The sequence below is a fragment of the Lutjanus erythropterus genome, chromosome 1, assembly GCF_056507025.1.
Source record: "Lutjanus erythropterus isolate fLutEry1 chromosome 1, fLutEry1.hap2, whole genome shotgun sequence".
Classification (NCBI taxonomy): Eukaryota; Metazoa; Chordata; class Actinopteri; order Lutjaniformes; family Lutjanidae; genus Lutjanus; species Lutjanus erythropterus.
The window spans coordinates 27,493,434-27,518,843 of NC_139317.1; the positions used below are offsets into that span (position 1 = coordinate 27,493,434).

The 25,410-nt window shown below is 38.2% G+C and overlaps 1 protein-coding gene across 1 annotated transcript; it reads right to left on the reverse strand.

Annotated features, from left to right (window-relative positions):
* Positions 1-417: 417 nt before the first annotated feature.
* On the reverse strand, positions 418-23,285 carry rps6ka2 (ribosomal protein S6 kinase, polypeptide 2). Its single transcript, XM_084718609.1, has 22 exons — positions 22,609-23,285; positions 18,933-19,049; positions 15,387-15,468; positions 14,436-14,516; positions 13,281-13,360; positions 12,065-12,171; positions 11,932-11,969; positions 11,674-11,816; positions 9,898-9,968; positions 9,295-9,383; positions 9,005-9,069; positions 5,337-5,439; positions 4,981-5,129; positions 4,512-4,634; positions 3,577-3,666; positions 3,262-3,420; positions 2,455-2,616; positions 2,265-2,341; positions 1,773-1,890; positions 1,609-1,665; positions 1,136-1,216; positions 418-706 (listed from the first exon to the last, which is right to left on the reverse strand). Exons 1-22 carry the CDS (start codon positions 22,711-22,713, stop codon positions 557-559), a joined length of 2,247 nt encoding a protein of 748 aa, XP_084574735.1. The 5' UTR covers positions 22,714-23,285; the 3' UTR covers positions 418-556.
* Positions 23,286-25,410: the final 2,125 nt, after the last annotated feature.

Below are 25,410 nucleotides of genomic sequence, written 5' to 3' on the forward strand. Positions count from 1 at the left end.
TTTCTGATTTTGGTGACCAGGACAATCTGTCCCACTTTCAGCTGTTGGAGCTACTGGAGATAAAGTTCAAGGCAGGTCATAATTTATCGGTTTATATTGCACTACAGCTCTTAACTGTTTTCTGACTTGTATATCCACTCAGACTGGAACATTTCCTTGTAAATTTATAGCCATGACTGAACTGTGACAAATGTTGTCTGAGAATGTCTGAGAATAAAATGAAGATAAATGTTTTTTCAACCTATAGAAATAAAGGGCAAACTAATCTTGTAATGCCCAAAATGTAAAAAAATAAAAAATAAAATTACACTTTGAATTGAGTGGACTAAAGCTAATCCTTTTGTCAGTGCTAGAGGACCTCTTTATTGTCAAAGTTAATTAGTCTTCATCCCTTTGGGATTGGATTTATTTATTTTTTTTTTTTGATCAGCTACATTCAGTTTATAGGCCTACAAGCACATTATAAGGAGGTGTGTGCTTTTCAGAGAGACTACATCTTCTTAAATTATGTGGGTCTAGGTTTGATTTCTTCTGAGTTTCATTGGGATTGTCGTGATTACTCCTTTTCTTTAGGATCTGGATTAACTTTGGGACTTCCCAGTTTCTTCATTCCTCGCCGCTGAGCCAGACTGGAGGACTGGACGGGCTCCAGGACCGGAGCAGGGGCACAGCGCCGCAGAGCAGAGTAGGTGGCAGACAGCGCCCCCTGGTGGAATAAAACGACACAATATTACACCATAATGATACTGCCATAACGCGTCCAACAACTAAATAAGTGGCAGACAGCACCATCTGGTGGACAGACGTAGAAACACATGTTACTGATGCTGACATTAAACCAAAATACATCCTAACATTTAAGAGTTCAGTCATTCAGGGTAATAGAAACTGTGACACATAAAAACGCTCACATGCATCACACACGCCGAGGAGATGGCGAACAGTATTTGTCAATGATTGATTTTGCACACTGAAATGCCAATTGTTCTTATAAACTGCTGAAACTTTTATTCTCTTACAATAACAGATACACACAGAAACACTGAACATATGAGAATAATTCTAAATAAAGAATTTTGATCTGACATTCTGATGAAATTTACTGTATATATACACACACGCCCACAGGTCTGACCTTGACAGTGAGTGCATCCTGTCTGGTAAGAGCTCTGTCAGAGAGCTGGTCTCTCTCTACAATCCAAGGGTGACGGAGAACCTAAAGGGCATCACAGCAAGAATTATTTCAAAAACAGTGATATACAGACAATACAGAGAGCATTCAGTATTTGCTGTGTATACTAACCTGACTACTTTAACTCAGAGGTTTAGAAAATGTGTACATAGGGGAAATGTCCATGTTTACCATGACACAGTAAACACTACAAACAAAAAACAGTATCAAGTAGTAGTATATAAAATTTCATCATTTTGGAAAATACAAACCCATTCAAAAATCAATATCAATATCAATTTTGGCATCCGTAAAATTGTGACAAAAAATATCAGTACCATATCAAATTTATAAAGTTAGGTATGACCCATCCCTAGTTTCAAGGGGCATTTATACTTTACTAAACCATACCAAGTCATATTATGGATAAAAGTTACCTGGGGGGCAGTCAGGCGCTGGTGAGGGTCCACATGGAGCATCTTGATCACAATGTCCTGTTAAACACATGCCAACATGCACAGATGATATTAGTATGTTTAGTCACACCACGACCAAACCGTTTCATTTTTTACCTTGTCTCCCCGAAAATTAAAATTTTTACCTTGGCAGCATCTGACACCAAGTCCCAGTTCCCCCCTGTGATAATGAATTTTCCACAGCCGATTTGAGCCAGAATTTCCTCTGCAGTGTCCTCAGAACTGCTGGCAAACGGACTGAAACTGTCCAATAAAAATAAAAATTTACAGAGAACAATTCAGAGGTTGGGGGATTACAATAACAGAGAATGAGTCAGACCGCAGAGAGCACTCTAAAATCTACTACTGGTGTGGAAAAACCGCATGATAAATTAAAACCTGACATTATAGAATCTAGAGACAATAAGAGCCACTGTAGAGAGGATAAAAAGCAATAACCTTTGATTTGACGTGGGTAAAATACATGGTCTCTTATTGTCTGCACTGTTATTTCACCAGGGGAGTTTATTTAGAACACATAAAGTTTACAGCAGCAGGGGGAGTGTTTATAGAAATATTACATGCAGAAGCTGAACTGCACTGCAACAGTCTGTCAGTGTTTGTAGTTTTAAACTGACCCAGCTATCATGGTGTAGAGCAGGATCCCCAGGCTCCAGATGTCACAGGCTGCATCATAACCCTGCTTCCTCAGAACCTGCACACACACACACAAACCCACAATAATTTTTAAATGTATTTTTCCATAAATTGTGTAGGTGTTGGTGAGACATTAGACTTCTTATCATGATTACCAATAAACAGAATTACCTCAGGGGCCATGAATGTTGCTGTGTAACAGGGTGTCATCAATAAGCCGTTCTCAGCCCTGAGCTGTTTGGCAAAACCAAAATCACATATCCTGATGCTTTCTGGGAGTCCACTGTCATCAGAATAGCGAATGTTACTAGGCTTCAGGTCTCGATGCACGACCTGAAAAAAGGTGAAAGACACGCACAGACAAAAACGCAGCACTGGCTTCAGTCATCTCTTGTCTTCTTTTTGTAAAAAATATCAATTGTTGCTCATATTGCTTCCGAGTCCACACACACACACAAACAGTTGGTGTAAACATTCAAGTACAATGTCAATAGCAGCGGTTTCACCACAGGAGCTTTCCCCACGGACTGGGAACCTTTGGAAGAACTATGTGTTCCATTATTTTACCCCCTAAAACGTCCCTGCTTGGAGAATCGTGCTTTCCAAAAGTACTAGAACTTTTTTGCAGTGCTGAACATCTCTGATTAGTCAAATACTCGCAGCATTTTAATCACCATTTTTAACAATCTAAATCTGTTCTTTGTTTGTTGTGCTTCAACTTACTAACATGGAGTTACAGAAAAAAAGCACATGACAGATGGACTGACAATGAAGCAGTGTCATCGTTGGTGTATAGTTGTGTACAAAAATGATATGTAAAAACAGCTGTCGCTTTTTCACACATCAGTGGACTAATTTGCCTAATCTTAGAGGGTCTTTAGACCGTGGTGAAAATGGGCTGAAAGATCCTTTCATTCCTTGAAAAGTAGTTCCTGGGACTGAAAGTACCAGGTACTCCAAGTGTTCTGTCTGTCTTACCCCCTGTGAGTGTAAATATTCGACAGTCTTGGTCAGTGTGCAGATGATGTCTGACGCATCTCTCTCTGTAAAGTTTGGCACCGTCAGAGCTCTGTCCAGCAGCTCCTCTCCTCTCAGCAAATCCTGGACCAGGAACACACACTGGCCGTCGTCAAACACCTAATTGGAAAAAGACACACACACACACACACGGCTTATTAAAAACGGTTATAAACTGTTATAAAGAGTTCTGCTTGTGATTTTTAAAATGGTTTCTGTGAAAAAAACATTTTACTGTGCGGCAGTGTGTGTGAGGGTTGGGTGTGTTAGACTTACATCCTTCAGGGTAATAATATTTGGATGCTGTCCATATCGTAACAGAATCTCAATCTCCTCTGAGGGATCTTTCCTCGCTCTCTCAATAATCTGGCACAAAAAAACAGGGGCACACAGGATATTAGAGGTGCACGGAGAAGTCATTATCTGTATCTGTTCAGCCAAGAAAATTATCTGTATCTGCATTTGGAGAGAAGACCAGACGTAGGTGTGTGTTAGACCGAAAGTTCTCATACTCATACTATTCATTTAATCCATTTCTCACTTTTCTATTTTTTATTTTTTACCTAAATTAAGTTGTATGAACTGAATCCCACCACCTCCCTTTAGCTGAGGGACACTGAGCAAAAAATATTGAATTAATCAAAAGATTTGTTTGCCACTGGAAATAGATACTCTTTACAGTAAAGATATTAAAAATATATTTCAGTTGAAGGGAATCATAAATTTCAATGACACTGCCTTCATGTTGAATCTAACTGCACTTCATAGTATTAGAATATTACAGATATATATTAATATCATAATAATATTAAAATTAAGTACTTGTGTAAAAATTTACTTAGATAAAAGTAAAAAGTATTACTCAAAACTATACTGTGTTTTGTTGTAGAAGAAATATCTGTTGTCATCACATTCTTTCTGCTTTCCACAATAATGTATTCTGATTCAGTTGCATCCCTGCAGGATATTTTGGGAAAGACACACAACTGCAACTTCTAAATATCACAATACACAGATCCCAGAGAGCATTTTGTTAGGCTGCAGCCTTTCCCACCAAGCATCACTGATCAGCCTTATGCATAATGTAATTATTACATTTTGTTGGCTGGATTTGGAGGCGTGTTTGAGACTAGACTGTGAATTCTATGAAACGCTATGAAAAAAGCTTTTTATGTACGTTCAGAAATACTTTGTATATATCAGAATGTTACCTTCACTGAATACTCCACAGCTGTGATTCTGTGCAGACATCTTCTGCAGACGGACATCGCTGTCTGTCCAACTTCCTCTTTAAGCTCATAAACTTCACTGAAGGCCACGTCACCACGGAGATGCTGCAGGGACACAAATAATCAGACAGACACACTCTCTATTATATTTCATAAATCTGTCATAGTCAAACGTGTCAGAGTCATATATCAGGAGAAAGAATAATGACTTTATCCTGCAGTTAGTTGTTGTAGTAATAAAACAGACCGTGATTTATGGGGATAATGTTGAGAAAGGTCAGCATCATTAAATAGCCAATCTCTTAATTATTTAGTCAGCTTATCTGTCATTTAACTCATTAAACTGACCAATACAGTGATTTATTTACCTAGTAAATTTGTTATCCAATCAGTGTGTGAGTGTATAATTTAAGTTAGGACATGAGTTGTTGTAAACACAGACTTACTATACCTGTGCTATGGGGTTGATGTTGTTCACCTCCTGCTGACGAGAAGGCGCTACCGAAGCAACGCTGGGCTCCTGATTTTGATTTGTTGCAACAAAGCTGAAACCACGAAACAACTGGTGCGTGTTTGCACTCGGGGGGATACCAGGAGAATCTGGACAAGCAAAGACACACAGATTCAAATGTGTTCAGTACTTGACAATGACTTATAAAGAGCATTAAAATTAAACAGATATTTCTCATGGAGTCATCAACAGCCACTAAATACATGTCATCAGTTAATGGACGCATCTCATTTTCATGTAAGCACACATGTGTTAATATATCCTTGTGTATCTGTGTTTCCATATGCTTTAGTTACCAGTGGGTGTTCTGGAGGTGAACTCAGGGTCGAAATGAAAAGTGTCTTCAGGTCTTCCAACTGTGGGTTTGAATGGAGGTCTCATTTCCTTCCTGTACAACTTCTACAGAAAACAACAACAACAACTGATATGAACATTTATCAGCAACAGCTGGTCGAATGACAAGATAACGGGATGCAAATTCATAATACAACATAACGTAAAAGTCATGCCCATAGTTAAGTAGCTGTTTTTAACTGTCACTGGATTCAGTGTGAATGAGACACAGGAACAGTTAAATGAGCACAACTCAGTTCAGACTTAATCATCCCACTGTGGCAGACTGCCTTTACACAATCTGTTTTTTCATACTGATGCACCAAACGCACCATTACCTTGTGTAAATTATGGATTTCTTGCGTTTGAACATTGTTGGAAATATTTGCTTAATGTAAGCACACAACTTATATCATATGTCTAGCATTTTTATACGCTTTAATGCAGAAATGTTACATATTATACCTTTACGCTTTTGTACATGGTCCTAATAAAGTCTAAAAAAAAGAGAAATGTTTATATACCACCCACCTGCTCTCATCCCACATCTAAGAATCACAGCTAATCTGGTGGTTTTAATGTTTATATGTACTGAGTAAAAGATGATGCAGCTTGATCTTTAAATTTTATATGATAAAATAGCAACTAAAAGTAAAATAAAGAATGTGAATATCCTAATTAATTGCTAAAATAATGTTTTGCCTCAACTCAAAATTCTTAATTTATAGACTATGATGAAAAAGTACATCTGTATCTTTGTATGTATTGTAAAGTGATGTCAGCTGGAAACATATGTATGCCTGTTCACAGTACATAGAGTATGCACATGCAGTTTTATTTAATGACATGTATTACTGGATATAACCTGCAGATGTCACCATTGCCTGCTGTGAACTGTGTGGCAAGGTTTCACATTAAGTAACTGTGACAGTCCACTAGACTTGGAAAAAAACTGGGGAGACTGTTTCCAGTAATACAAACTCCCACTTGCTTTTTAATTTGCAGTTGACATTCATTGTGATGTGCCCCCACTGGGAAGGTGAGGATGCAGATTTTGTCAGTTTTGTTTTGAGAGAAACTCCTTCAAGATCATGACATTAATAACAGACTGGAGGATCACAAAGAAAAAAAAAAATCAAACAAGATTCTGATGGACACCAGAGGACCCACTGGGCCCAATACAGCACAGTGATTTAATTAGCCTAGTGTGGAGGAGAATGTAAGCCTCTTATTGATAGCTTGTCGCATCAAGCCAGCAGCACCATCTGTAAATGAGAAAATGTGGTGTTTGGCAGCGACAAGTAGGTAGTAATGTAGTGAGGAGTAACAGTGAGAGCCAGTGAGGGCAGAGATTAGTGGGCATGCAAAGCAGATAATAGTGGATTTTGTTAGAAATGAGAGCATCGCTACTCACAACAGCGGATAAACAAGTGTCACAAGCCTTCCGAACATCTCTGACAAAAAGGAATGGATGCAACAATGCGACCATAAGAGAGATTTTAATGTTCAGTCAATAAAACAATTAAGCAGAGATTGCTCTGCTGAGATCTCTGGCTATCAAAAGTGATTTCACCAGGCTGCAAAATCTCTCTCTGTAACTCTAACAAAACCCCCCCAAAAAACCCCAAGGGCATCACTTTGTGTTAAAAAGTGGTGGGGACATGAGGGCTCAGATGAAAAAACTCAACATATGTGATTTTTGGCCGTGTAATGTGGCCTCATTATGAGGTCAAAGCAGATAAGTACAGCAGGTTGGGGGGGAAAAAATTGCATAACAGTGCATCAAAAGAGCAAAGCCAAGGCTTCTACGGAGCAGACAATCTAAAAATATTCATCATAAAACACTTCAAGAAACACTTCCCAAACACAGCTGCAACACCATGTCAATCAACCGAACAATACCAATATCATATCTACTAAAGAAATACCAGTGCATGTCAGTCAGCCCAACGATAACAATATTGAATATCATTGCCCTAAAATATGACAAAATAATAACAATAATCTATAAAAGATGTGAAATATTTTAAGGATTGTTGAAAAGCTGAGGCTAAACTGAACTGCTAGCTTTAATTTGTAAAGAGAAGCAGATGAAGGAGTATAAAGGTTGGAAAAGTGGGAAAGGGATGGGAAAAAGTATAATAACATGGTAGCTAAACTGTATTCTGGGCTTAATTTGCATGAAAATGCAAAGCAAAGCCAAGACGATAATTATGCTTTTCAGAGTGATGGAGACAAAATCAGCCATTTCAAAAAAGTGGTGGGAACATGTCTCAAGTGCTCTCAGTGTACATGAGATCTAGGACAAAGTCCCAGTCAACAGTACTGCCAATCTGTATACCTTAAAGGGATAGTCCACCCAAAAAAGAAAATTCAGTCATTATCTACTCACCCTCAAGCTGAATGAAAGTCAGGTTTAGGTTTTTAGTCCACAAAATACTGCTGGAGTTTCACAGGAAAACAGCACTGTAGATTCTCCCAAACAACGTAAGTGAAGGGTGACCAGTTTTCAAATGGAACAACCAAAAAACCCATGAACCCAGTTCAGACAGTGTTCATGCACATGTGAATGTGGCTCCAAGCTCAGGACCTATAGTGTATATTCAGGCTGGAAACATGTTGTAAATGACGTCTTTGAAGTCAACTTGGTGTGTTGAGGCTGTAGGAAACTTGAAATATACCAGATGAGCACTATAGAGGCATTTTATGTTTTTTTTTTTCTGTTATTTTATGTTTGAAAACTGGTCACCATTAACTTCCACTGTTTGAGAGATTCTGCAGTACTGTTTTCCTGTCAAACTCCCCTGTATTTTGTGGACTAAAAAGCTAAACTTGATCTTAAGTCGGCATTAAGGGGGGGTAGATAATGACTGAATTTTCATTTTTGGGTGGACAATCCCTTTACGGTTGATAAAGCTACAAATGAGTTGGTCTTCCTCAGACTTACAAACATTAAATCTCACCTCAATTATCTGCAATGCACTTCTTGAAAGCATGTACAGTAGTTACATAAGTGCTTTGCTTTTCACCAAGGTGAGGTTGCTGAGCCGCTTTTAACTGCTCTTGTTAGGGGTCTGCAACAGAAGGCTTCTGCAGCATGACTATTGCTTACATGTAACCCAGGGGCTGCAAGAAGAGCTTTCAAGTTTGGAAGAAGAAATGGAGTTTCAGAGCATGATTCAGTGATGTATGACAGGCTACTCATTAAATAGAAGCTTTAAGCGAGAGTGCTTACAGATGAAAGAAGGAGTGGATGTCAAGGTTAGATTATGATAGCAGCACAGGTAATGTGTGTAGCCAGAATATTTGTGCATGAGCAAACCTTCTGTGAGAAAGGCTATCACAGATAAGAGGATTAATTACAATAAAGTTTTGGCAAGACAGGCAGAAAAAGAAGTTGCCATTAAAAGCAAAATCTCACACAGCTACTAAAGGATGTTTAATGATTCATGATTGTGGGCAACTTTTGAGGAAGTGGATGAACAGCTGCAGGGTTTTGATGACAGGATAGAAGAATTACAGTCACCACAATGTGATTCAGACATGCTGTTTTTAAATGCAGTGCATCTCAGAAGTACAACTTCAGGGAAATCATGTAGACAATAGAGTATTCTTCCTAAACTGTACTTACATTCCAGTCTATCGATGCAAAGAAGCGATGTCTTTTTATTTCCTCCACTCCATCTGGTCCTGCACCTATCAGTCACACAGACACAGACACATGGTTCACATCTATGTGGCAAACAGACAGCATGGGGGGAAAAAAAGCAGCAAATTTTCCGGTGGACCCCCATGAGAGTTTGGCTGCCTGGACATTTGTCACATGAATGGTATCGCTTAACAATATTGGGACACTACAGGAAGAATGTGGAAGATAATCGTGATGAGCTTTTCATTTTCCAAGGTTTGTGTATAAAGTACCTAGTCGATTAGCAGGGTTCCTCTTGAAGAGTGCTCTTAATAAACTTTGTACTTCAGGACTGAGGAACTGTGGCATTCCCAGCTTAGCCCTGCACAGACAAGACAAGTAACAGGTTTGTGCACACGCAGATTTTCAGTAATGGTGAGATATGTTAACATAGTTTATTAGTTTTGGATTAGTTTAACTTTATTTTCATTGTAACAACTTAATTTTGCTTATTTAAGTATAGTGGGACATTCTGATATTGGTAATTTAAGGTTCATATGAAAAATTTATCCAGAAGTAACCACATCCAGAGAAATGAATCATTATCTACAGTTCTGTGATCGAAGAAATGCAGTTACACAGAAAGAGCAGAAGTGGACAAGAGACTTAGGGGCTGTATGTACGACCAAAATGCATCTTGTAAAAAATATATATGAAACCACTGACACACACAAACAACAGAAACAAGACACTAATGAAACATCAGTGACACATGAAACAATATTGTTAAACAATGCATCTACTGATAACTTACAACAGCACTTAAATCTGTATCCATTAGGAGTTGATCATAGATAAAATGTTTTAAGAATAACAACAATAACAATAGTCCTTACTTGAGAATAAGTGCCATTGTTTCCTTCCGATCTTTGCCTTGGAATGGTAATGATCCAGTCAGCATCTCAAACTGGAAAACAGATGATAACATCTGTCACAGCATATGGCAGCTGACCAATGACAGGCAACGTAGAGGGTAATCATGCTGAACCTTTATGCTCAGCGCAAGTTTCATCAGTAATTCGACTTCCCCTGCCTATGGACAAGACTTTCTTTGAACTGATGGTGCTGATATTGGAAACTTAAACAATGTTAATGCTTTTATATTTGTTTATCTTATATTTGTCTACATTTTGTTGAAATTAGCTCACTATTACATTAGCTTGATTAGACCATGAGTGTGTTTCTGGTCTATAAATGTTTCTAGTGGACAAATTTCATTAAAGGAAAACAAGGTTTTCCAGGTGAGGCCAGGTGAATACACTGACATTTTTAACTAACAGACAGCATCATGAAATTTCCTCTGTTGATTACTTTCATTAAGACAATTATTATCAATATTACAACTTTTAAAAATATATATATTTAAAATGCAAATAAGGCATTATCTAATGCTAACTTTTGGTGAATTTGAGTGAAATTTACAGACTCAAATAGACAAGAAAAACACCTAAATCTGTACTGAGGATGTTTTCTTTCCACTAGTCTGAAAGGGACATGTTATAGAAGCAAAACAGACCAAAATTTTAAAATTGAGAAGTGCATAAAAAAGCCTACAGTGCTGATACAAAGATGAAATGTGCCCTTTACCAACCTCAGTGATAAAGTTACAACAACTTTAGGAAATGTTTTATGCACCTACATGTTTCTGCAGCACCTCCAACCAGAACAATACCTGTACTCATGAACAGTGCTGTCATGTTTTCACAGTAATATTCATTTAAAAAATAAACGGTACAAATAATTAGAAATAATCCAATAACAAATAGTTCATATGAACTAATTTGTAAGTTTAATTTTATTTTGTATCATCAAAAGAAATCAAAAATTCAAAATAAAAAATGTAATATACAATGAAACATTTTGTGTACATATATATATATATATATATATATATATGTATAGTGTTATAATGTACTTATAACATTATAGAAGAAAACAGAAACAGGAAAAAGCGACAACTTGGCCTGCTTTTGACATGTCACTGCTTTTCAGCATAATTTTAATGGCATTTACCTGTCAAAACTATTATGATATATATATATATAAAGTTTTAAATTGGATGTAATCATAAAGAAGATTTTCCCACAAATAGGCTCTTTCCTTCCACAGCTGCCTTTAGTTTGACAGAGTCGGTTTAGTCCCATGGGAGCTATTTGTTGTTTATTTTAATAGCCTATTTGTATCTTCCTAATACTAGCCAAGGGCAGGCAGGGGTGACACTTTTCCCCGGTGCCCTGATGTAGCTGCAAGCTGTCAGTGAATGTTAACCTCCTTTTCAGTATTAGTAAAATAAGCCACCAGCCTAACAAAACAAGCAGAATCCAACAGATGCACGATTACTGAAAGTGATGGGACCTAATCTGCCAGATACGGTAATTAAGCAGCTTTACTGCCAGAAGAAAGCCAAATTACGAAACCAGCACACTGGCACATTATCCAAGAGCTCAGTTTCTGGCTCATGAGATTCAGTAAATTCATGCCGGCTGTTTTTGACAGCATGATCAGAGAACACTTGCAAGAAATAGTGACTATGTACTCAGATCACAAAGCACATAAAAAGTGAAAATAGGCTGTGAAAGTGAAAGGCTGTTTTAAGATGAAACAGTTCTTACCATGAGTACCCCAAATGACCACCAGTCAGCACTTTGTGTGTGTCCTCTCCTGTTTACGACCTCTGGAGCCATGTACTCTATTGTTCCACAGAAGGAATATGCTCTTTTATCATGGTCGATGGCCTCTTTACTCAGGCCAAAGTCTGAAACAGAGAGGCAGAGAGAGAAGGGAAGTGGAAAGATTGACATTAAGTAAAAGATGAATAGAAAGACAGACAATTGAAAGGCAGAGGATTGTTTCCAGTCGAATGCACTGACCAGTTATCTTAATGTGTCCCTCTTCATCCAGAAGAATACTGTTGGGAAAAATGAGCATTAAAATCTGCTTTTAAAAAATAAGAATTTCATAAAATGAATGGATACAGAAAAGAGAGCATTCATGAGGCAGTACTTTTCAGGTTTGAGGTCCCTGTAGATGATTCCCAGACTGTGTAGATGGTCCAAGGCCAGAGCCAACTCTGCAAGGTAAAACTTCACATCCTCCTCTGTAAACATTACCTGCAAAATATAAAGACGAGTGGATGTACTGAGCAATACATCACAAAGCAACAAATAATAAACAAATAAATGAACATGAGCAGGAAAAATCATTGGCAAAATATATTTTAGAAAATTAAAGTGATTAAAAAACATCTGGATGGCTCATTTTGGTATTTAATACTCAGTACTTGTTAAATTAATATTAAATTTGACAAATTACATAAACTAGAGCTGCAACTAACAATCATTTTCTTTAGATTAATTTGACGATTGTTTTCACTATTAATTGCTAATCAAGTCTATAAAAAGTCAAACTGTTGTGAAAATTGTGCATTACAATTTCTCAGAGCCCAAACCGGTGTCTTCAAATTGCTTCTTTTGCTTAAACAACACTCACAAACCCAAGTTTTCTTCATTTATTTTCATAAAAGACAAACAAAGCAGCAAATCCTTCACATTAAGAAGCTGGAACCAGCAAATGTTTGATATTTTTGCTTGAAAAATTAAATGATCATATAGTTGGCAATTCATTTTCTTTTGACTGACTAACTGACTAATTGTTGCAGCTCTAACCTTATCTCTTCAAAAAGAAGTACATATACATGTTCCTTCACAACTGTCTTATACAAAAACATAATATACTTGTGGACGTTGTCAAGTGTGATTATGTGTCTCTTGGTGCCTTTTAACAGTAAAGACAGCTGCTCTTTCATTAATTAGCGGGTCAGTTAATTTGTTTGTTTTCTTCATTTTAGAATCTGTGATTTCAGTGAGTTGGGAAATTTGCAACACAACAGACAAAAAAGCATCCTGCTTTAGCACAAACTCACTCAATTGATTTAGCTTTTGAACAAAAACAAAAACAAAACAAAACTGTCTTTTTAAAATTTAATCCAGCAGAAGAAGTCTCTCAACCAACACACGTGTGTGGCCTTTCTTCACTGGTGATCCATCAGAATGAAGGTAACACAGTGCTCACAAGGACAATAACAGCAGGTATATTCACTCCTGGTGATTCTGCATCAGTGTTATTCAGCCCATAAGAAACCTTGAAAAGTACAGGCTGGTAATTCTGTTAGTGGAGATGGGGACGGAGCCAGGGAGCCTGCTGTCAGGAGCAAACCTACCTCCTTTGATAGACGAGTGAAAAGGTCTCCGCCTCGGAGGAAGTCTAGGATCAGATAGAGCTTTCCTTCTGTCTGAAAAGCTGCACACACACACACACACACACACACACACACACACACACACACACACGCACACACACAAGTTATAAAACACATATTGAGGCTATATATTGGTGTATGAAGGCTGTGCTTTATATTGTGTTATTTTAAGGATGGCATTTTGAGGAAGAGGAAGAAGAAGGACAAACAGGAGGAAGGCATATGAGAAATACATGAGGGAACTGGCTGGACCATAATTATTTAAAACTTTTTAAATAAAAAATATCTTTGTTCTCGTGTGTCTCTAATCCACACAGCACAATGCCAACGCCTTTGGACAGACCCATTTGATACAGCAATATTTAGCTCTTTTGGCTCAATTGTTGAATGTCTGGGATCAAATAACATAAGCATGATCCCATAGATATCCGGACTGAGCAAAACAAGCAAGTAAACAAAGGGGGGGGGGTCTTTTACCAAGTTTTGTCTGAGGAGAGGCCCCCAGACTTTGAAAACCCCTGCTCTACATTCACTGACTGCAACAGTGTACATGACAACAAATTCTAAAATAGTCAGAAATTCACTTTTTGAGATAAAATTCTGAAATTCACAGCAGTACATCTGCCATGAAATCAAGATTTTGCCGTTTAATTCATGAACATCTGAGATTTTTTTTCAATTTTTGATAAATCAAAATAACTGGCCAGATTATTTGTGGAGAACAGTCTGAGTTTTACAGTTTTTGAGAAAACCGAATGATGAACTTCATAATCCCTACCAGCTTAAAGTATCTAAAAAAAATTCTGCTCACTGAGCCTACATTTTGATGAAGGTTGCAAAATGGTACCGATTGAAAACTGATTTGCTATGAATTTTTAAAGGCAGTTTTACACTTTAGGTTGCTGTAGCCCACAATGCCAGTTGAGAAAGTTTGGCATTAGGCATATTTCATATATGTTATGCATAGGAAGGCAGATTTCCTCAGAAGAAGAATAAGAAGTACTAGTATATATAGAAAACTGAGCATCAAAAAAGTTATCTAAACATCCTTTTGTCATTTATCTTGTTTTTGTGATATTAGACAGATAGATATTCAAATCAGACAGTCAGACTTACCATAGTGCAGTTTAACAATAAATGGATGGTTCACTTCTGCCAGAATGTCTCTTTCCATCTTAGACCGCACACGATCCCGAACTGAGAAGGAGAGAGTCGGGTGAGAAGTATTTCTTTAATAATGTAATATTCTGTTACTTCTAATGGCATGCAGATAAATCACAACAAGAAGCCAATACCATGAAGAGGTTCGCTGTCAGATGAAGCTGCATTTATGTAATCGAAAAATGTAAAGTGAATTAGACTTATCCCATGTTGCCGCAGGTCTATAGTGCAGAGGAAACTACAACAACAGTGTTATCACAGCATCTGTCTCCTTGACAGGATGAGACCATAACTATTTAAATTCCAGGGGTGCAGGTTAAGAGGATTAAGACTTGTGCAAAGACACTAAATCAGCACATGACATCTCAACCTGCTTTTACAGTACATCCTCGTTTACAATAATCCCATTCGACTCCAAACAGTTGATCTACGTCAAAAGTACAAACTAACCTCTTTTACCCCAAATCCTCCTGAATGTAGGACACTCTGACAACTCTGACATTCATACATCTCTTATCATTCCTGTGCGTGAACAATACTACTCTTAACAAAGCACCATTCAGCGCACAACAAAGAGCAAAGTTGCTATTGCAGCATAATATGTCTCAGTCAGTAATTTATTTTATTTTTGGGTGCTACAGACACACAGATAAGTTACAACTTGAACCTGGCGTAAGAAGCATAAACATCACAAGAAAAACATCCTTTACAGACAGAGCTTTTTGTTTCAGAATATTTTAAATCTTTAATCTTTGCCTCCCAACATTTTTAAGGGATTTTTTAAGGAATTAAGTTATTTTAAGTTACTGAGTTTGTTCTTTTTCATGAATTTCAAGAATCACTTTCCAAAAAGTATTACAACCAATTTAATTTACTGGCTGTCACATTTCATCTTATTATTTTTACCTTTCAGCGTGGCTTTCTTCAGGACCTTCATGGCATACAGCTGCCCTCTGTCCACTCCTCTGATCTTCCTCACCAGAAATACCTGAAATCATCATCATCATCCATAACAGTCATCATCACATTTTTGGGGGTGACAGTTTGTGACAATTTAAAACACTAATTTAACATTTTAAAAGATCATTAGGCAAAAATTAAAACACAATTAGGAAGTTTATACTTATACTTTACTTTATATTTCTATTTTATGCAAATGCATCCCTTAAAAGCCTTATGAGAGACAAGGACTGCAAATTAGCTGTGGCTAGAAATCCTACCTACACTGAATCTGTTGTATTTTTTAATTAAATGTAAAAATGTCTACATGTATCTTCCATGTCAAATAAATAAATAAATAAGCAAACAAACTTCTATTCCACCACATATCAGAGGCAAATGTTACACTTTTTACACCACAATTAGCCTGACAGTTTAGTTACTAGTTACTTTACAGATTACAATGATTCACACTGTGTTGTTCGCTTAAAATATATTTCCAAATTTGATTATTTCTTTGTTAGAATTTTCTCTGATTTAGTGAAAGCTTAAGTGTTTCTTTATGGAATGAGAAAATTGTACTCATTCCTAAATTAAATAAACTATTCAAAAACAAAAAAAACCCAAAACATTAGATCAGTATAAGATTAGATTAACTCTACCCCTAAACTATGCACTGTTATAAATACGAAAACAGTTCTTTATATTAGCTCATGAAAAGTTAACTTTTTAGAGACACTAGTTCTACAGGAGCTACAAACAAAGATGATACCAAAACTACAGCTGTGCAGTGCAACATATAAAACACTTAAGTGAGTATTTGTTTTACTTTTGATAATAAAAAGTACACTTTGCTGACAATACTTATATACTTATACTTCTGTGAGTGATATGTTGGATGCAGGATTTCTACTTGTAGTGGATTTTAATTGTCTAGTATTGCTACTGGAATGATTTTTTTTATTCCACCGTTACTAATGTCAGAAACCATTTCAGTAATGACCCACAGAGCCACACACCTGTGTTGAGACCACGCCCACCTGCTGCCGACACTTTTTCGCCTCAAAGGTAACTTTGACCCGTCCTCACCCATCGACACTTCGGTCAGCTAGCTGAGGTAAGTGCCAGTCAACGTTTCATAAAAAAGTCACATAAATTATGTTTCACTTTGATAGAGACCAGCCGAACAGCTAGCTGCCAAAAGCTAACTGTACAGCTAGCTGTGCAGACATGCTAACCAGGCCACACTGTGACTGTGTGTCTGTGCCTGACTGTTGCTTTGGAAACAACATCCAGCTGCCAACATCTGCTGTGGTTTCATGCAGACCTCTAATCCATGATCCCAAACAGTGTGCTGTGAGGCAAGTTCAGGTGTGCTCTGGGATGTTCTGACAACCATTCATTATTATTTCAATATACAACTATACAAAGAGATATAATGAATTTTGAATTTTACTATATCAGTGCTTTACACTTTCATTTGCCAGTACTGAGGCAATTCTATACTCTGGAAACCCTCAGTCATAATGAACCCTGTTTTTTTTTTTACTGTGGCACAGTTGTCAGATGGTGGGAACTACGACTGCACAATTAATATTTTAATAATATCGGAGTATGGCACTTGTGGAACCAAAACCAAAGCACATTTTTTTTTGAAAAATGTGTGAGAAAGCAGCATGATAATAATGAATGTAGTGCTGCAGAGATAGTTTGGTCTAAAAATATCACATCGTCACAATTTAATTTTTTTAAAATTGTAACACAAATATGAACATTCCCAGTAATTATATTGTGCAGACCTAGTGGTAACTTTTTAAAGTGTGAACCATCAAAAGCCCTGATTGATGATTGACACCTTATTTTTTTCCCACATGCACTGACCTCAGCCTCTGATGATATTACTCGTCGCCTCTGTTGGGTGGGTTAGTTATAGTGGCTATTTTGCATGGATATAAATACAGACGTGCCTTGATATTTTGGCTGTAGTCTACAATCACACTGACAATTCAGCAGGATTTTTACTCAGTGAAACTCAGTGATCTGTGGCATGAGTAAAGTACTACTAAACTAAAAAATAATTGAAAGTGGATGGCTTACCATCAATAAATGATGGCTGGTCAATTTCAGCACTTAAAACACACACACAAACTCTATGGTCAGAAGTAAGTGGACATCTTGTCCTGCATGCTGTTGTGTACTTTTGGTCTGGGGCAGTTTTTCACATTTTGGGCCAGGGCCCTTGGTTTCAATTCTGGGGAATCCTGATGCTACAGCATATTTGAATTCTACAGCATACAATGATATTTTAGCCCAGTGGTTTGCAAACTGGGCTCCTTGAGTGGATTGTAGGGGGACCCTTACAAAAAAAGGGAATGGAATCACATTTTGTGGAAGTTGGAACAACAAGGGAGAAAATAGGGTTGTCAGTTTTGATTAATTGTAATTTATAGAGACCCTAGTTTGATCATTAATTGACTATGAGGAATTTATTATCTTCAAATCTAAAAAAAAAAAATAAATTACTCAGAGAAGGTTCCTTAAGACAAAATCCTCTCAAATTGAGGGTCTGTGGTCTAATGTGCATCTATTGTTGGAGTCCTTGACATGAAAAGTGTTTAGAACCTCTGTTTCAGGCCAAAGTATACAGCTGCAGTCAATTAATTGATTAGTTGTCAGCTGTTAAATTAATCGGCAGCTATTTTGATAATCTATCATTTTGAGTCATTTACTAAGAAGTAATGTCAAAATCCGCTGAATTCAGCTTCTCAAATGTCAATATTTTCTGGTTTTTGTAGTCCTCTATAACATAAACTGACTTTGCGTTGTGGACAAAAAAAAAAAATTGAGGACATTATCTTTGTCTTTGTGAAACTTTTTCACCATTTTCAGATATTTTAGGGACCAAACAACTAATTTGATTAATCAAGAATGCTCTAGTTTTGGTGCTGCGGTTTGGGAAAGGCCCTTTCTTGACCCACCTGATCATACTTCTGTGCACAAAGAAAGGCCCATAAAGAGATGGTTTTCCCAGATTAATGTAGAAGAACATGACTGTCCCAAACAGAGCCCTGACCTCAACTAGCATCCAAAATCTTTGGGATTAATTACAATGCTGAATACGAGCCAGGCCTTATCAACCAACATCAGTATCACACGTTAGTGCTCTTGTGTCTGAATGGGAGCAAATCCCTGCAGTCTGGTATCAAACTCTCCTTGAAAGATGTCCCAGAGGAGTGGAGGCTATTATAGCAGCATATTAATGCCTGTGGTTTTTGAATGAGCGTGCACACACTTTTGGCCATATAGTGAATGTGTGAAGTCTAGATATTCCAATGAAACTGTTGTAGTCTCATCTACATGTAGTACATCTAGAGAAATATAACCTAAGATTAGACCTCTGTACTGTGATCCAGTGGTTTCGAGAGAACCTGCTTTGCTCAGATTTACTTAACATGAGTTGTGGTTCAAGATGTTCAGGTCTCAGCGGTTATGGTTAAAATGTTTATCCTGTACCTTTCCGTAGGAGCCCTGTCCCAGCACTTTAAGCAGCTGGAACTGAGAAGGGTCTGCTTTCTCACATCCCTCCTTAACATGGTGGCTGATATCAATCTCCTTCAATATGCTGTCATCCTGAGGAAACAGAGACAGATATTTTTATTAGTATGTCATTTAGGCTACATGTTTACAAAGACAGAAAGTCCCTGTCAGAGGTGATGAACTCGATTTCATAACATCAAATCAATAAAACAGACCCTAAAATAAAGTAAACCACTCTCATAAATACACACATGAAGACAGGTGGTTATTATTTATGAGCCATTATGTTATTGCTGGGAAGGTATGGGCCGAGGTCACGGGCAGTGAAGCATAGCGTAATCTGTCAGTCTGCTCAGTGAAGCAAATGATCAACAGCCTGAGGCTTGAATGAGATTGGTCAGTGTGACAAAATACTGTAATTCTGTAAAGCTGTCAGTGTCATTTAGAAGTTAAGAGCTTTACATCCCACTTTCAATCAAGTATAGAATGCTAACAGGACAGGAGTTAGTAAATCCAGGAAGGTAAAGGTTGTAGATTATATTTTCTTTCGATAGCTTTCATGTAATTTCTCACATAAGCTTAATTTTTAGTAAAATGTTGTGATCCTGCCTTCTGTGAGGTTTTTATTTCTCAGGGAGGAGGCACTGAGATGTTCACATGTGTAACTTGACATGGCTGAAAATGTTTTTAAAAAAAGAGTAAATTGGAGGTCAATATTATTGTATTCTTGGTTTGTATAATTGACAAAATGTCAGAACATTTTGAGGCCTTATTAGGATTAAATCAATAAAATGTATAATGTTCTATAATGGCATAAGATCGAGCTCTCTCGTTGGAATTAAGATTAATTTCTAAGGCTCTGAAGCTAAAAATAGCCAAACTGTCACTTAGATCTTTTTCTGCTAAGACAGTAAGTTATCTGATGCTATCTCTGCAGTGAGAGTGTTATTGAGCCTGTGAATAACGTCAGCACATTTGTTTTCCTGTTACAGTTTAGCCTAATCAAAATCATGCAGCTAAGCAAGGTCTTGGATCTCAGATTCAGCCTTGGAGATTCATCTTTATTATAGCAAGACCAAAATCTGCCAGCGGGAGAGATGACTCCAATTGTTCCAGAACAGTTTCCCTTGGATCAGGAATTCTGTTGAAATTAAGAGTCAGAAGAATCTCATTTGCATCAAGAAAATGACACTTCATTTGAGAAATGTCATAAAATATAAATAGAGTCGTACTGGAAACAAGTGAAATGATCTCACCCTCTTGGCAGTTCATTTTGGCATCCAATGTTGAGAGATAATTACTAAAATAGAGTTTTTTTTTTTCTTTGCAGTCTCGATCATAAAGGAAGTGGAGAACCAGGCAGGCAGAGCTGCACATTCATCCACAGTGAAACAAACCTGACAGCATATCAACGGCTGCTGACATGACAGCAGAGCAGCAGCAGTGCAGATCCACACCCCACATAAAAGAAGTCAGTGGTGTCAGAGGATTTTCTATCTCAATATTTTACATTTGCTTTGACTCAGTTTTCATATCAGACTTTGTGCAAATGTGCAAAAATAATTTCAGGTTCAAATTCTAGGATGAGGACCTGCATCAAATTACAGTGATGACATTATGTAAATGAGGTAATACATCATGCATGGAGTTTATTAGTGTAAACAGCATTTGAACAGTGCTTATATAAGATATCTAAGCACTGAGCATGTGAGTTAGGGTTTGCATGTTGCATGTAAAGGTTAAAGATAATAATTTGCACACTAAAACTAGTCAAAACTATGATAATGTAGTTTTTCAACAGCACCTGCTGTGATTTCATTGGGGTGTGGCTTGAAGTGTAACAGGCTGGAAAGTTTTAGCCCATACAGAGTAAGTACAGTAGCAGCTTGCCTCATTTTGGATCCTCATTTTGTGTTTTTTTATTGCCAGCCAGAGGTTTTACAAAAAGAAATTACAAATATTTTACTGTGCTTCTTTCTGCCTGTTTTTGCAATTATTGCCTTTATCAGAACAAATTCAAGTGCTTAAGGGAAGGTAACAGACAAGCATAAACAAAAGAGCATCCAAGTACAAATTAATTTCTATTAGATTCATCAGCAGCTTGGCCATTTCTATGTTCTACATTACCTGTTGAGAATATGAATTGAAGAATTGAGAGTTGAAATATCTAGTCTAGTCTGTCTGACTCATTGATCCATTATCTGACTGAGTTTTGTGACAGTTAGAATCTATGGCTCTGACCGTGACTCTGAAATATCAGTAGCCTAACTGTGCTGTGTATTCATAAATCCATGGTGCTGTTTGTGGTGCTGAAGTAGCAGACAGATTTGTAATTGCAACCTTTTCTCAGAGTACAGCCCGTCTGTCAGTTTTGTCTTAGATCTTTATTATTCTCTTATATCTTTTGAGAGTCTTGTAACAGTAACCTCAATTTAATACATTTTATGCTACAAAACACTTTACAAGGATGGAATACGCTCTATCATTACAGTGAGGTAACCTAAGTAAAGCCCCAAATATTCGAGAAATCAGAAACGAGACGATGTCACGGTTATCTAGCTAACATTAGTTTATATCAGTGTTTCCTCTGGTAGCATTTATCCTTGGTAATTAGCTCTGCTGTGAAGACCACAGGAAGACACTCAAAGAATCAGCATCAAGAATGTTATTAAGAATCAAAACAGATCAGAATCAGAATTGTTCAAATCCAAATGATGCCTGACCCGGCTTATGTGATTCACTGCTGTCTTATTCTATCAACAGGGCAGCATGTGTGATGTCCATCAACAAGAAGAAAACGGGTTCAAGGCCTCAGTACCACCCTCTTAGATGCTGGTGTGTAGCTGACCCTGAACTCTGACCTTCTCATGAAGTGGGAGGGAAATGAAATGAGCACTTCCCCACATGGAGCATCAAAGCATCACGTTACAGACATGGACAGTCGAGCTAACAGGTAAACAAACACAAGCAGACATTTGCCAGCCAGAAAGACTACAGTCACACTGAACAGGTAGATAGCCTGTCAGGTTGATTCATCAGCAGCCACAATAACAAAGACCACAGGAGGCGAGGAAGGGGCATCTATTTTCTATTTATATCTCAAACGTACAGGTAAATGTGCTGCAAACAGCATATCGCTTTTCTTCTCTCCCCTGCTGCTGGTTTGTTTGGGCTATAAATAGACCTCCACTGCTGCGGCCAACCACTGAATCAATCTGTCTGTATCCATTTATCTATCAACCTGCCAGCCTGGCTGCTTGTTTGCCTGTTAGCGTTTCTGTCGGATTGTATTTCCATACAGCCTGTCTTCCTCTCACACAGTCTCTCCCTTCCTATCTGTGTTTTCTGGATTTTTGACAGACGGGCAGAGCAACAGCTGTAACGATGCTGCAGTGACTCCTGAAGCACTCCACAACAAACCATAATAATACACATTCCTCCCACACCCATTCCCATGTGCACACATCCTCATCTACTGTTAATATGAAACGGCTGCTATTTTGTTTTTTATTCTCGGGGCCTTAATACTCACACAAACGCACACATGGTGCAACTGTGATGCAACCCCCCCCCAGCACACACAGATTTACACACACATGTATGAATCTTTAGTTAATATAGGTTGGCATTGCTCTTTAACAGCTTTACTAACCTCTAACTGACAGAAGCCAGTGCTGTTCTTGTTCCTTGCCGCCTTGTTCTTCAGGTAGATAGAAAACCATCTCCGCACTGTGAATTTTCGCGTGCTGGTATCCATGGCAATGGGCAGACCTGTGCATCTATCCCATAATGATGAACATCTCCCTGTAGGAGGTCCTAAGGTAGAGACGTAGAAACAGAGCTTTTTATTTCAAATTTTTTTGGTCTGTTGTCTATTTGTCCCGCAGTGTATCCATCAGCCCATCCTCAATGCAGTCGTCGCTTTTTAGTTTTCCCATCGTTCACTTTCGCTGATCATCTCCCCCGGTGGGTTTCAAGCCTGTCGTGTCCCCCTCCTCTCCGTCTCTCAGCTGCAGTGAGCACGCAGTCAGAGTTGTTACGGAGCCCTTAATCTATGCAGACGGACAGGCGGTGCTGCTGACAGACGGGGCAGGTGCTGCTTCCACTGCTGCTGGTGTTTGGGATTGTCTTGTTTTGCAGCAGGCTCGCTGCGTGAGGCTGCAGGGAGAGAGGTGACGAATAAATCTGTTCCGCTGAATCAGGAGAGGTGTGTGTGAGCTCCCTTTTCACATCTCTGCTTGACCATGTGTGTGTGTGTGTGTTCATCCCCTGCTGCCTCTCCCTCTCCCTTCCTCTCTCTCTCTGCAGAACAAGGGATTGTCACCAGTCACATTGTGTGCCGGCGAGCTTCCAACCCCCTCCCTCCCTGCCTTATTCTCCCCTGTTCCTGCCCCTCACCTCCCTCCCTGTTTCTCCCACCAGCATACAGCAACAGCTGGCGAGGTCACATGGTGTAACCCAGCTACCTCTTGCTGTCTCCCTTTTTCCTCTGTCCCTTCGCTTTAGCTCCTGCGTGACATCCCAGTAACACACACGGATACAGACAGATTTTTTTTTTTTTTTTTTACAAAAATGTGAAAATAAAGTAGAATTTAAGCAATAAAATGAGCAGTGTAACAGCAGAGGCCTGTGGAAAATCAGATTGCATCAGAATCAAATGCCATTTGAGGACAGCAGTCAATTTATGATCAATAATAATGACAGACACAAGGACAGCAATCACAGAGAGTACAGTATGATCTGGTTGATCACTGGGCGCGTGTGTGTGAGTGTGTGTGTGTGTGTGTGTAGGTACTTGGATCTGTCACATCAGCAGCTTTGCAGAACTGCAGTGTTACATAAGGGGAGAGAGAGGGGAGAAGGAGAGGGAAGTGGGAGAAATGGGGGGTGGGGGCTTTATTAGACGGAAGCAAGGGGGTAAATCGAGACTGCTGCTCTACCTGGGTCAAGTGTCTGTAGCTGATCTGCGTTGTAATTTTCCTCTAAAATCAGGTTTCTTCAGTCAAGGTAATTCACCTCTAATGTTCAAACTGTGATCCCCAAACTTGGAATGTCACACGGAGCTCATAGTACTGTTTTCATGTGTTTGGCAGGATTTGGAGCACATTTAGAATATAGCTGGCACATAGTTTCAGGGCATTTTAGCACCATTGAATATGTAATCAGATGTGTTTAGTCAATCTGTGGTGCTGTGTTGTGGGAGGGGATTCAGGATTATAGACTGGTGTCTTTGTCCTGGTAGGATTATGGCTCTGTAAGGAGATCACCACATTAATATTCATACACACAGTGTAGATCTGGACAGATAGAAAGACAGACAGGCTGGAATATAGTACTGATACTATACTACATTTGCATAGATGGACATACAGACAGAAGTTGAGATGCTCCTTTAATCGGCCGCCATTTTCAGCCAGATGGTCTCTCTATATTTATGCACAAAGATCTATTTATAGGTTGAATTCTCTTTCAATTAAATAAATTAAAAATGCAGATAGATACAGTTTAATCCATACTGTATGCTACATAATAACTCACTCATGACAGGAGGGCAGATTGACTCCATATTGACTGTTTTATTGACATTAAAAAATTACAGTACAAATGTTCATTTAAGTCATTTCACACCACAGCATGTGTCCACTGTGACAATGATCATTTACATTTCAGCTTACATTGATTTATCTGTGCACAAAAATGCCATACGGCACCAATAGAAAAAAATCATTGTACAAATCAGCGAGCATTAAAGCTACAGTTTTAAAAGTAACTTTTTGTTGTATTTGCTGAATCTGTCACTGTCTCTGAAAGCCACATCCACTGGACAGTCAGTGCCACAATATGTGATGAGGGGCAGAAACACCAACAAAGTGACTGTATCTAGCTAAAAACATTAGATTTCAGCATGTCAGAGCATTATGGAAAAGTTAGCAAACTCAAAACTGCCTGTAGATGTGAAATACTTTGATATTTGCAACTACTTGGTCAAATCACACTGATTAACCTAACAAAAAATTAGGCCTTTCACATAACGTAGTTAGCTTCAACTTCTACACTTTGTCTGGACAAATTGGCAACTGTAATTTAGGCATATCATTACTGAGTGTCAGGAGCCCATGATTTCTCCCCCATACATCCTGCTGATGCCTCATGCCTGTATCCATTCTTGTCTTCTCAGAGCCTACATTTTTAAGTGTGTAAGCTCGTACAAAGTTAGTTCTTTTGAGGGTATTTTTCTGTGTGTTAGCATACTGAAAGTGTCAAGAGGCAGCTTCGGGCAATACAAAGTCAAAGAAGAGAGATGAATTGTCTACCCCTCCAGTGTGGGCAGGTCTTAATTGCACTCTGTCTTTGTGGCTTTTGCAAGAATCCACCACGCCTAAACAAAAGTAGTCAAATACTGACATTCTGGTTTCGATTGATTAATGAGTCTCATGCCTAGGTTGTTAAATGC

Coding starts and splice junctions, on each gene's coding strand:
- rps6ka2 (XM_084718609.1), bottom strand. CDS start 22,713: ATGGATACCAGCACGCGAAAATTCACAGTGCGGAGATGGTTTTCTATC. Junction 9,384..9,897: donor ACAATGGCACTTATTCTCAA/GTAAGGACTATT, acceptor TTGTCTGTGCAG/GGCTAAGCTGGGAATGCCAC. Junction 4,635..4,980: donor ACATCAACCCCATAGCACAG/GTATAGTAAGTC, acceptor GTGTCCCTGCAG/CATCTCCGTGGTGACGTGGC.